This window comes from Pleurodeles waltl, chromosome 5, assembly GCF_031143425.1.
Source record: "Pleurodeles waltl isolate 20211129_DDA chromosome 5, aPleWal1.hap1.20221129, whole genome shotgun sequence".
NCBI lineage: Eukaryota > Metazoa > Chordata > Amphibia > Caudata > Salamandridae > Pleurodeles > Pleurodeles waltl.
In genome coordinates, this window is record NC_090444.1 from 1,399,505,459 (window position 1) to 1,399,518,538 (window position 13,080).

Sequence of the window (13,080 nt, forward strand, 5' to 3'; positions counted from 1 at the left end):
GGATGTCCTCTTCACTGGAGTTATCCTCAGTGATTTCAGAGTTGTTGGTCCCTCCTGTGAGGGAACCAGCATCTCTGACTATTATTTGTGGAGTCAGGGCTTGAGAGGCCCTGCTCTCCCTAAATAGGACTGGTAGGGGGGAATTTTCCTCCAAGTCACTATCTTCATCCTCTGTGTTGCCATCCTCAGAGGGGTTGGCCTTTGCAAACTCTGCCAACAGCTCCTGGAGCTGTAGTTTGGAAGGTCTGGGGCCCATTGTTATTTTCTTTATTTTACAGAGTGACCTTAGCTCCCTCATCTTAAGATGGAGGTAAGGTGTGGTGTCGAGTTCCACCACATTCACATCTGTACTAGACATTATGCTTCTAAAAGTTGGAATACTTTTTAAGAAACTAAAACTAGTTCTAGAATCTAATTCAAACTTTTAACAAACTTTTAAACTCTAAAAGAAATGCTAACAGGGACTAACACAAGGCCCTAGCAGGACTTTAAAGAATTTAGAAAACTTTTCAAATTGCAAAAATCAATTTCTAATGACAATTTTGGAATTTGTCGTGTGATCAGGTATTGGCTGAGTAGTCCAGCAAATGCAAAGTCTTGTACCCCACCGCTGATCCACCAATGTAGGAAGTTGGCTCTGTATGTGCTATTTCAAAGTAAGGAATAGCATGCACAGAGTCCAAGGGTTCCCCTTAGAGGTAAAATAGTGGTAAAAATAGATAATACTAATGCTCTATTTTGTGGTAGTGTGGTCGAGCAGTAGGCTTATCCAAGGAGTAGTGTTAAGCATTTGTTGTACATACACATAGACAATAAATGAGGTACACACACTCAGAGACAAATCCAGCCAATAGGTTTTGTTATAGAAAAATATCTTTTCTTAGTTTATTTTAAGAACCACAGGTTCAAATTTAACATGTAATATCTTGTTTGAAAGGTATTGCAGGTAAGTACATTAGGAACTTTGAATCATTTCAATTGCATGTATACTTTTCAAGTTATTCACAAATAGCTACTTTAAAAGTGGACACAGTGCAATTTTCACAGTTCCTGGGGGAGGTAAGTTTTTGTTAGTTTTACCAGGTAAGTAAGACATTTACAGGGTTCAGTTCTTGGTCCAAGGTAGCCCACCGTTGGGGGTTCAGAGCAACCCCAAAGTTACCACACCAGCAGCTCAGGGCCGGTCAGGTGCAGAGTTCAAAGTGGTGCCCAAAACGCATAGGCTATAATGGAGAGAAGGGGGTGCCCCGGTTCCGGTCTGCTTGCAGGTAAGTACCCGCGTCTTCGGAGGGCAGACCAGGGGGGTTTTGTAGGGCACCGGGGGGGACACAAGCCCACACAGAATTTTGACCCTCAGCGGCGCGGGGGCAGCCGGGTGCAGTGTTAGAACAAGCGTCGGGTTCGCAATGTAAGTCAATGAGAGATCAAGGGATCTCTTCAGCGCTGCAGGCAGGCAAGGGGGGGCTTCCTCAGGGAAACCTCCACTTGGACAAGGGAGAGGGACTCCTGGGGGTCACTTCTGCAGTGAAAGTCCGGTCCTTCAGGTCCTGGGGGCTGCGGGTGCAGGGTCTTTTCCAGGCGTCGGGACTTAGGTTTCAGAGAGTCGCGGTCAGGGGAAGCCTCGGGATTCCCTCTGCAGGCGGCGCTGAGGGGGCTCAGGGGGGACAGGTTTTGGTACTCACAGTCGGAGAGTAGTCCGGGGGTCCTCCCTGAGGTGTTGGTTCTCCACCAGCCGAGTCGGGGTCGCCGGGTGCAGTGTTGCAAGTCTCACGCTTCTTGCGGGGAGTTGCAGGGTTCTTTAAAGCTGCTTCTTGAAACAAAGTTGCAGTCTTTTTGGGGCAGGTCCGCTGTCCTCGGGAGTTTCTTGTCGTCGTCGAAGCAGGGCAGTCCTCAGAGGATGCAGAGGTCGCTGGTCCCTTTGGAAAGCGTCGCTGGAGCAGAGTTCTTTGGAAGGCAGGAGACAGGCCGGTGAGTTTCTGGAGCCAAGGCAGTTGTTGTCTTCTGGTCTTCCTCTGCAGGGGTTTTCAGCTGGGCAGTCCTTCTTCTTGTTGCAGGAATCTGATTTTCTAGGGTTCAGGGTAGCCCTTAAATACTAAATTTAAGGGCGTGTTTAGGTCTGGGGGGTTAGTAGCCAATGGCTACTAGCCCTGAGGGTGGGTACACCCTCTTTGTGCCTCCTCCCAAGGGGAGGGGGTCACAATCCTAACCCTATTGGGGGAATCCTCCATCTGCAAGATGGAGGATTTCTAAAAGTTGGAGTCACCTCAGCTCAGGACACCTTAGGGGCTGTCCTGACTGGCCAGTGACTCCTCCTTGTTGCTTTCTTTGTTCCCTCCAGCCTTGCCGCCAAAAGTGGGGGCCGTGGCCGGAGGGGGCGGGCAACTCCACTAAGCTGGAGTGCCCTGCTGGGCTGTGACAAAGGGGTGAGCCTTTGAGGCTCACCGCCAGGTGTTACAGCTCCTGCCTGGGGGAGGTGTTAGCATCTCCACCCAGTACAGGCTTTGTTACTGGCCTCAGAGTGACAAAGGCACTCTCCCCATGGGGCCAGCAACATGTCTCTAGTGTGGCAGGCTGCTGGAACTAGTCAGCCTACACAGACAGTCGGTTAAGTTTCAGGGGGCACCTCTAAGGTGCCCTCTGGGGTGTATTTTGCAATAAAATGTACACTGGCATCAGTGTGCATTTATTGTGCTGAGAAGTTTGATACCAAACTTCCCAGTTTTCAGTGTAGCCATTATGGTGCTGTGGAGTTCGTGTAAAACAGACTCCCAGCCCATATACTCTTATGGCTACCCTGCACTTACAATGTCTAAGGTTTTGCTTAGACACTGTAGGGGCACAGTGCTCATGCACTGGTACCCTCACCTATGGTATAGTGCACCCTGCCTTAGGGCTGTAAGGCCTGCTAGAGGGGTGTCTTACCTATACTGCATAGGCAGTGAGAGGCTGGCATGGCACCCTGAGGGGAGTGCCATGTCGACTTACTCATTTTGTTCTCACTAGCACACACAAGCTGGTAAGCAGTGTGTCTGTGCTGGGTGAGGGATCTCTAGGGTGGCATAACACATGCTGCAGCCCTTAGAGACCTTCCCTGGCATCAGGGCCCTTGGTACCAGAGGTACCAGTTACAAGGGACTTATCTGGATGCCAGGGTGTGCCAATTGTGGAATCAATGGTACATTTTAGGTGAAAGAACACTGGTGCTGGGGCCTGGTTAGCAGGGTCCCAGCACACTTCTCAGTCAAGTCAGCATCAGTATCAGGCAAAAAGTGGGGGGTAACTGCAACAGGGAGCCATTTCTTTACAATCATGTAAACAATTTTGTTACCAACAGTGCTATAGGTGTTTTACTTTACACCTTTAACCTCATATGGATCTACACACACAGAGCCATTCATTGGTAGGTTTTCTGTGTATAATTTTTGGGCGGGTTACAGGAGGTGCGATACTTTTACTCCTTTTTTCTCTTTCTCCGGTATTGATAAACAATTATTTTTTCACAGTTTACTCTTTATACACCAGATGGTTCTTTTGCTTATGAAACTCTTGATATTATGGTTTCTCGCGCTATACCCCTTTGTGGTATGTTGTTTTTACTTTAGATCACTGCGGTTATCACTTAATGGTCATCTTTTTATTTTGTGATTGCATGGCATCACTTTTTACAATTTGAATGCACTATGTCGTGTTTTGATTCTCTCACTAAGGATTTGACTCTAGTTTGGTCTCTGCGGATTGTGTGGTCTCTCCTTTTTCCCCTTTTTTAATTTCTTCTCCTCGCGCAATAAGTCCTGGTTTCTGTTTTCTTCTCCAAACTGGATAATAAAATTTTGGGGTTCGTTTTAGTATTACTGTAACACATATGGTTTTGCAACCGGAATTCACTTGAATTAAATAAGTGGGATGATTGCCAAATCATGGGCCTTTTTTTCTGTTATGTTTGTACTTGACTTTTCTGTTATGTTCAATGTTTATATTGTTTTGTGTATGTACGATATATGTATTTATTTTACCTTTATGTACTTTGATATTCTTTGTAGCCCTGAGGAAGTCACGGGGAGTATTTCCTCCCATGACGAAACACGTGTTGGCTGTTTCGTGTTCCATTAAAGATGAACTCTTCATCCAAAGGACTCCATTGAAACTCTGTCCATATACACGTCTTATTTGAATATTACTATTGTTTTGCTATTATAATACTTATGAATTATTGACTTTATACTTGTAATTCACGTGTGCCTTGGTCTCTGTAGAAATTTGTCTATCTTTGTTGATACACTTTTGGAGGAAGGGGAAGATCCTCCTAGACCTGGAGCACCGTGCTTGTAATTGGTTATATTGCTTACTACTAAAGAGGGGAACGTTGAGAGCGCTTTTTTTCACTTCATTTTTCTTCCCATGTTGTTTATCATAACTGTGGCGTTCGTGTTTGACAAACTCCCAGACCATATACTCTTATAGCTACCCTTCACTTACAATGTCAAAGGTTTTGCTTAGGCACTGTAGGGGTAAAGTGCTCATGCACTTATGCCCTCACCTGTGGTATAGTGCACTCTGCCTTAGGGCTGTAAGGCCTGCTAGAGGGATGACTTACCTATGCCACAGGCAGTGTGAGGTTGGCATGGCACTCTGAGGGGAGTGCCATGTCGACTTAGTCATTTTCTCCCCACCAGCACACACAAGCTGTGAGGCAGTGTGAATGTGCTGAGTGAGGGGTCCCCAGGGTGGCATAGGACATGCTGCAGCCCTTAGAGAGACCTTCCCTGGCATCAGGGCCCTTGGTACCAGTTACAAGGGACTTACCTGAGTGCCAGGGTTGTGCCAATTGTGGAGACAAAGGTACAGTTTAGGGAAAAAACACTGGTGCTGGGGCCTGGTTAGCAGGGTCCCAGCACATTTTCAAATCATAACTTAGCATCAGCAAAGGCAAAAAGTTAGGGGGTAACCATGCCAAGGAGGCATTTCGTTACACAACCAAACGAGAGAGGATGAGACTAACCTTTCCCAAGAGTATTCATTTTCTAAGTGGAAGAACCTGGAAAGGCCATCTGCATTGGCATGGGCAATCCCGGGTCTGTGTTCCACTATAAAGTCCATTACCTGTAGGGATATAGACCACCTCAACAGTTTAGGGTTTTCTCCTTTCATTTGCATGAGCCATCTGAGAGGTCTGTGGTCAGTTTGAACTATGAAGTGAGTACCAAAAGGTATGGTCTCAACTTCTTCAGGGACCAGACCACAGAAAAGGCCTCCCTCTCAATGGCACTCCAACGCTGCTCCCTGGGGAGTAACCTCCTGCTAATAAAATTAACAGACTGGTCAAGGCCATCATCATTTGTTTGGGACAGGACTGCTCCAATCCCATGTTCAGAGGCATCTGTCTGCACTATGAACTGCTTAGAGTAATCTGGAGTTTTCAAAACTGGTGCTGTGCACATTGCTTGCTTCACGATGTCAAAGGCCTTTTGACAGTCCAAGGGCCATTTAACTTTCTTGGGCATTTTCTTGGGGTAAGTTCAGTGAAGGGGGGGGTCACTATTGATCCATAATCCTTCACAAACCTCCTATAGTAACCAGTCAAGCCAAGGAATGCCCTGAATTGAGTCTGGGTTTTTGGAGATACCCAGTCCAGAATAGTCTGGATCTTGGGTTGGAGTGGCTGAACTTGGCCTCCACCTACAAGGTGTCCCAAGTAAACTACAGTACCCTGCCCTATCTGACATTTAGATGCCTTGATATAGAGGCCTGCTGCTTGCAGGGCCTCCAAGACCTTCTTCAGGTGGACCAGGTGATCCTGCCAGCTGGAGCTAAAGACAGCAATATCATCAAGATAAGCTGCACTAAAGGACTCCAAGCCAGCAAGGACTTGATTCACCATCCTTTGGAAGGTGGCAGGGGAATTCTTTAAGCCAAAGGGCATCACAGTAAACTGGTAGTGCCCATCAGGTGTAGAGAATGCTGTTTTCTCATTTGCCAGTACCCTGCTGTCAAGTCAAAGGTACTCAGATATTTGGCAGCACCAATTTATCAATCAGTTCATCTGCCCTTGGAATGGGGTGAGCATCTGTCTTGGTGACAGAGTTAAGCCCTCTATAGTCTACACAGAACCTCATCACTCTCTTGCCATCTTTGGTGTAAGGATTGGGGACCAAGACCACTGGGCTAGCCCAGGGACTGTCAGAGTGCTGCAGGGAAGCAGGCCGGGTGTAGTGTACAAAGTAGGTGTCGGGTTTAGTATAGTTTCAATGGAGGGACCCGGGGGGGGGGGGGGGGGGGGGGGGGTCACTCTGCGATACAGACAGGGCACAGCGGGGCTTCTCGGGCCAGCCACCGAATGGGCAAAGATATGAGAGCCGCCTGCTGGTCACTCCTGCACCGGTAGTTGCTTCCTCTCGGGCCTGGGGGCTGCAGGTGCAGTGCTTCTTCCAGGTGTCGGGTTCTTTGTTGCCAGGCAGTCGCAGTCAGGGGGATCTTCTGGATTCTCTCTGCAGGCGTCGCCGTGGGAGTGCGGGGAGGTCACTTCAGGGTGTCCACGGCGTGGGAGTCGCCTCAGGGTCCTTGCTGCAGTGTTGGTTCCTCTGGAGACATGCTGGGGGCACCGGTTGCAGAGTGTTGGGGACTCAAGCTTCAGGAGTGAGGTGGGAGTCCCTTTAAAGATGGTTTCTTCTTGTTGCTTTCGACAGAGCTGCTGTCCACTGGAGTTTTTTGGTCCTTTGGGTTGCAGAGCAGTCCTCTGATTCGACAGAGGTTGCTGGTCTCGCTGGATGCGCCGCTGTTGCAGGTTCCTTGAGTCTGGAGACAGGCCGGTAGGGCTGGGGCCAAGTCAGGTGTCGTCTCCTCTGTGGGGCTTTCAGGTCAGCATTCCTTCTTCTTGTTTAGGTCATCAGGAAATCTGTTTTCCTGGGTTCAGGGTCGCCCTTAAATACTACATTTAGGGGGGTGTTTAGGGCTGGAGGGCAGTAGCCAATGGCTACTGTCCCCGAGGGTGGCTACACCCTCCTTGTGCCTCGTCGAGCTTCGTTGTTTGCTTCGAGACATCTTTTTCACTGTTGAAGCGTCTTTCCCTTGACTGTCTTTTGAAGACTGGGTCTTTTCTGGAGGTTTACCTCCAGTGGTGTCCACTCAAGGGATTTGAGGGGTGCTCTTTCTTGGCACCTGCCTTCGGTCTACGAGTGCTTAGACGAAGAGGCTCCCTTTAATGTTCATGAGTCCAATCTTTAAGACTCAGGCTCTTTATTCGGGGTGGACGTCCCTCTTACCTCCGGTCTCTGGTCCTTGGTTGCCTAGGTTTTGACATCAAGGATTCTCTGGAAGGCATCCAATGTTTCTCCCTTGGCACATTCAGTGAGGTTTTCTTCCTCGTTACTCAACAGACCCAGGTCTCTCAGAGATGGAGCCTTCTTCTGTCCCTGCATGGTGTTACCTTCTTTCCTTCTCTCTGGTCCTGAACGTCTTCGATGTCAACACGGCACATGCGCTGCAGTAGTTGCTTCAATCATCAATGAAAAGGCAGAGGTTGCAGATCGGGTGTTGTTCCTTCTTCACAAATTTGTGGTGGCAATTCGGGCAGAAACAGAATAGAGTCTTCTTTAGTCCTCCAAGGAAGTCCCCTGTCTGGGCATTCCCAAAATCACCTGAGGAAAATCTCTTCCCTCTCGACTTCCCTCTGGTACCTCTTTGTTGGTGTTCTTCTCTGATTTTGATGTGAAATTACAGCAAACTTCTCATGAACTTCTACGCAAAACGTTTCCTCTCTTAAGTTGGAGAGCCTTTAGCCAAGCATCCAGACCCAACCGCGGAAAAAAGAATCTGAAGATGGCGACCAAAAGTAGAAGCTCCCAGGGGAGGGCATACAACGTCAAATGAAGCACCAAATGAGGGATCCATCTACGCCACCCCACCACCAAAAAAACAGAACACAGAAGAAGGACTACAAACATTTGGAGAATTCCGGACCAAACCACTAGAGGGTGGAATAAAGCACAGCATGTGAATTCAGAAAAGATTCACACTGCAAAACACCCTCCTACACATATCCAAAATCTTCTGCCAGTGATAAGGGCTTGGGCTACCAGTGTCTGAATAGGACTGTGGAGACCTATGTTTCAAGTGCACGATAGAGGAGGAGGTGGCATACAAGATGGTGATGGGGAGGAGAAGGATTGCTTCTATGCCTTTTTAAGGACCAACTGCATCCAGTGGTGGAGTTTCCTCAGAAAATGGCTTATGCCTTTTGGGGAACCGTTTTCTCAGAGGGAACAATCTTGCCTGTGCACGGGTGGATGAAAATTTTGCTCTGTCTTATATCCAAGGTCCTCATGGAACCTTTCGAGAAAGGGTTATTCTTCAACATTGAAGGTACGAGACTTAAATGCGGAGTTTGGACGATGCAGGTGGTGCTTGTGTCGAGACGTCTGTGTCTTTAGGGCAGCCTGTGACTGGGTGGCCAACAGGCGGTTTTGGCTTTGAGGCTCAGGGCTGTGGCAAAGTCCGTTCTCAGCTCTGAGGCATTACTTTGGTGTTGACTAGTTCAGAAGGGCAATGGAGTACCTGAAAGTGGAGAGGCAAAAGGCAGTGGAATTGACACTTGAGCCCCCAGAGGAGCAATGCTTGGCTCCAACATGCAGATACTTAAGAGCGGTGATCGACAGATGGGTGTTGACACTACTCAAGTATACTGCTGTTCTGACGCCTTGCTCGGGGCTCACTGATGTGGATGCAACACCCTCAGAGGCATCATCATCTTCCTCCTGGAGGAGCTCCCCATCAAAGTTGGAAGCGTCCGAGTGGATGTTTTTGGGGTTGGGCTGTCAGGCCAGGAGCTTGAGTGACTTACTGACGTCTCCTCCTGTTTTTCGGCAGGTAGGGGGGTTAGCTTCCCCAAAGATGTCAGCTGTCTCTGAACTGGACTGTGCCACCCTGATGTGAGCCCAACGTTCCTGGTGCTGATACAAGATCCTTTTACTTCGGAATGTCAAACAGCAGTCACACCAGTCTTTGTTGTGGTACAGCAAGAGATACAAGTTGAAAACTGCGTGAAAATGAGCCTGGGGGTATTTAGTTTGGCACTAGGGGCATCTCCGAAAAGGCATCCATTCCATCACCTCAAGGAGTGAGTCATCCTCTGAAGAGACACTGGAGCACGCAGTGGCCCGAAGGGACCCGAGGCTCGGATGCTTACTGTAATACAAAACTGACAGTTGGTACCTAAGTACCGGAAGACCGTGATGCATTGAAGTTTGTACTCACAAAGAGGTGGATGTTTGCCAACTTGAGGCCTGGACAGGAACTGAGTAACTTGCTGTGATGGGGAAGCTCAATAGATCACCCCTGAACCAGATGGCAGAGAAAAACAATTTAACAATGGTGTCAGTGATCATGTGCATCTACACCTAGAAGAGTCAGCAAGACCTTGTGACTCAAAACATTTCTTCGAATAAAAACAACTTCCATCATCCGAACCCAATACTAGATAGCAGGAGTATGCACAGCATATGCATTCACAGCCATACATGCTACAAACTAACTGTTTCCAGAAAGGCACATATATTGAATCCTGTCCCTCATGAATTGTGGGGGGTTTTCAGCATTGGGGCTTCACACCAAATTGAAAAGTAGAGGAAAACAACTTGAAGATGGTGACAAGTTCTAAAGTAAACATATAAGATCAGCACATCCAATGTCAAAGCTCATAACTGATAACTTTAAAGAAATGCATCTACTTTTATTTACATTAAAATCAATTTAAATTAATCTGACATTCACAATGCAACACAATTTCCATAAAAAGGAATATAATTACAAATAGAACATGTACCTTTTATACGAATCTTGATGTTGTCTAAGCCGAACTGTGGAAGACATTATTATTTAGTCAATTTAGGCATTGGTTTTTCGTGCAGAAAAACAGTTTTAGTCAAACATACAAAATAATTGTTCTTATAAATCTAACATGCACATATTTTCTAGTATATATGGAAAATATTACTTACCCAATAGCATCTGTTCGTGGCATAGAGTCCTGTAGATTCACATGCTTTGCATTAAGTCTACCATTTACTGTTGGGCTTGGAGTGTTACCAGGTGTTTTTCCCCACAGAGTGATGGGATTGACTGACTCCTCCTCTCGGTGATACCATGCATGGCCATCAAGTCCTTTGTTAGATTCTTTTCCCACAGGAGGGTGAAGTAAGAGTGAATACATATATACTAAAGAAAAGAGATGGCCATGCAATGTATATGGAAAATGTCATTTACTCAGTGTACATCTGTTCGTGGCATGTAGTGCTGCAGATTCACATGCTGCACATACATCACCATCCAGTGCTGGGCTCGGACTGTTACAGGTTGTTTTTCTTTGAAGAAGCCTTTTTATCGAGTCACAGGATCGAGTGACTCCTCTCGGTGATAGTCTGCATAGGCATCGACTCCTTTGTTAGATTGTTTGGGTGAAGTAAGGAGTGAAGAATTGTGTATGTTCAAATATACGGAAAATGTCACTTACCCAGTGTACATCTGTTCGTGGCATGTTCTGCTGCAGATTCACAAGCTGTGCATATACTTCTGCCATCTAGTGTTGGGCTCGGAGTGTTACAAGTTGTTTTTCCTTCGAAGAAGTGTTTGAGTCAAAGGATCGAGTGACTCCTCCTCTTCAGCGCCATTGCGCATGGGCATCGACTCCATGTTAGATTGTTTTCCCGCAGAGGGTAAGGTAGGAGTGAGATGTACTACAGGCTGCCAGGGAGGTGGGAGGGTGCACGTGAATCTGCAGCGAAAAATGCCATGAACAGATGTACATTGGGTAAGTGACATTTCCGTTCGATGGCATGTGTAGCTGCAGATACACATGCTGTACATAGACTACAAAGCAGTTTGTCCTCCCATAAAAGCGGTGGTTAGCCTGTAGGAGTTGAAGTTGTTTGAAATAATGTTCTTAGTACAGCTTGACCTACTGTGGCTTGCTGTGTTGCTAAAACACCTACAGAATAGTGTTTAGTAAATTAATGTGGTGTTGACCAAGTAGCTGATTTACATATTTCAGCCATTGGTATGTTTCCTAAAAAAGCCATTGTAGCACCTTTTTTCCTTGTGGAATGTGCTTTAGGCTTAAACATAGCATGTTTGGATATATCTTACTATTCATCTTGTTTTGTTTTGAAATGGGGCTACCAGTATGAGGTTTTTGAAAGGCTACAAACAGCTGTTTAGTTTTCCTGAATGGTTTAATTCTATCTATATAGTACATTATACTCTTTTAATGTCTTATGTATGTAGAGCTCTTTCTGCCACAGAATCTGGCTGTGGGAAGAAGACTGGTAGTTCCACTGTTTGAGTAATATGAACAGGTGATCCAACCTTTGGTAGAAATTTTGGGTTAGTTCATAGTACAACTTTGTGTACTTGTATGAATGGTTCTTCAATAGAGATAGCTTGAATTTCACTGACTCTTCGCAATGATGTAATTGCGACTAGGAAGGCAACTTTCCATGTTAAGAATTGCATTTGACATGAGTGCATAGGTTCAAATGGTGGGCCCATATGTCCGGTAAGCACGGTGTTTAAATTCCAAGAAGGAACTGGAGGCGTTCTGGGTGGAATGATGCATTTTAAGCCTTCCATGAAGGCTTTGATAACAGGAACTGTAAATAAAGAGCTGTGCTGTACTTTTTAAAAATATACTGAAATTGCAATAAGATGTATTTTTATGGAAGAGAATGCTAAATTTGATTATTTTAAATGAAGTACATAGCATACACTATCTTGTATTGATGCTGCAAGAGGGGCAATCTGTTTAGATTGACAGTAATATACAAATCTTTTCCATTTGTTAGCATAGCACTGTCTAGTAGTGGGTTTTCTTGCTTGCTTAATCACTTGCAAACATTCGTATGGTAGTTGTAAATACCCAAATTCTATGACCTCAGGAGCCAAATCGCCATATTGAGTGTGTTGGGATTTGGGTGCCTGATCTGCCCTTTGTTTTGTGTCAACAGGTCTGGTCTGTTTGGGAACTTGGAGTGTGGTACTACTGACAGGTCTAACAATGTTGTGTACCACGGTTGACGTGCCCACATTAGTGCTATGAGTATCATATTTTGATGTTTTGATGCAATTTGTTGACTACAAATGGAATGAGTGGGAGAGGGGGAAGCGTAAGCAAATATCCCTGACCAATTGATCCATAGAGCATTGCCCTTGGATAGGGGATGTGGGTGTCTGGATGCAAAGTTTTGGCATTTTCCATTTGGTTGTGGCTAACAGATCCATGTTTGGTGTTCCCCATTGTTGAAAATATTTTTGAAGTACTTGAAGGTGAATCTCCCACTCGTGTTTGTTGATGATTTCTGCTGAGAACATCTGCTAAATGATTGCGTATCCCTGGAATGTGTTGTGCTACCAGGTGAATTTGGTTGTGTATTGCCCATTTCCAAATTTTGTGAGCTAGGAGGAAGAGTTGGGACACATGTGTCCCTCCCTGTGTGTTTGGGTAATACATGGTAGTCATGTTGTCTGTTTTGATCAGGACATTCTTCTGAGTGAGAAGAGGTTGAAAAGCTTTGAGTGCTAGGAAGACAGCTAACAACTCTAAGTGATTTATGTGTAGCTGTTTGTGTTGGGCATCCCATTGTCCTTGGATGCTGTGCTTATGGTCTGAGGCACAGGGTCTTGAAATGGCCGTTGTTTGCTTAGATTTGTGGAATTCCACCACTGAAGGGACATGTATGTTTGGCGGTCTATCAACCCTAGATCTTGAAATTGACTGTGTGCCTGTGACCATTGTTGTGCAAGGCACTGTTGTAAGGGCCGCATGTTTAGTCTTGCATGTGGAACAATTGCAATGCATGATGCCATCATCCCTAACATTTTCATGACAAATCTGACAGTGTACTGTTGACCTGTCTGTATCTGTGCAATTATATTTTGGATTGATTGTATTCTGTGCATATTTGAACTTGCTAGCACTTTTTGAGTATTTAGTATTGGCCCTAAATGCTATTGTATTTGCGCAGGTTGTAGTTGCGACTTTTGGTGATTTGAGAACCCTCGCGTGTGCAGGGTTTGTATTACGTAATGCGCATG

The 13,080-nt window shown here is 46.0% G+C and overlaps 1 protein-coding gene across 10 annotated transcripts in view; it reads right to left on the reverse strand.

Moving 5' to 3' along the window:
* SENP6 (SUMO specific peptidase 6) overlaps window positions 1–13,080 on the reverse strand; it is a 914,216-nt gene that overhangs the window by 513,899 nt on the left and 387,237 nt on the right. For all 10 annotated transcript variants that reach the window (XM_069235653.1, XM_069235659.1, XM_069235655.1 and 7 more), the window contains one exon: window positions 9,818–9,851. In XM_069235653.1, the coding sequence (XP_069091754.1) occupies window positions 9,818–9,851 (34 nt within the window). The remainder of the gene's footprint in view (window positions 1–9,817; window positions 9,852–13,080) is intronic.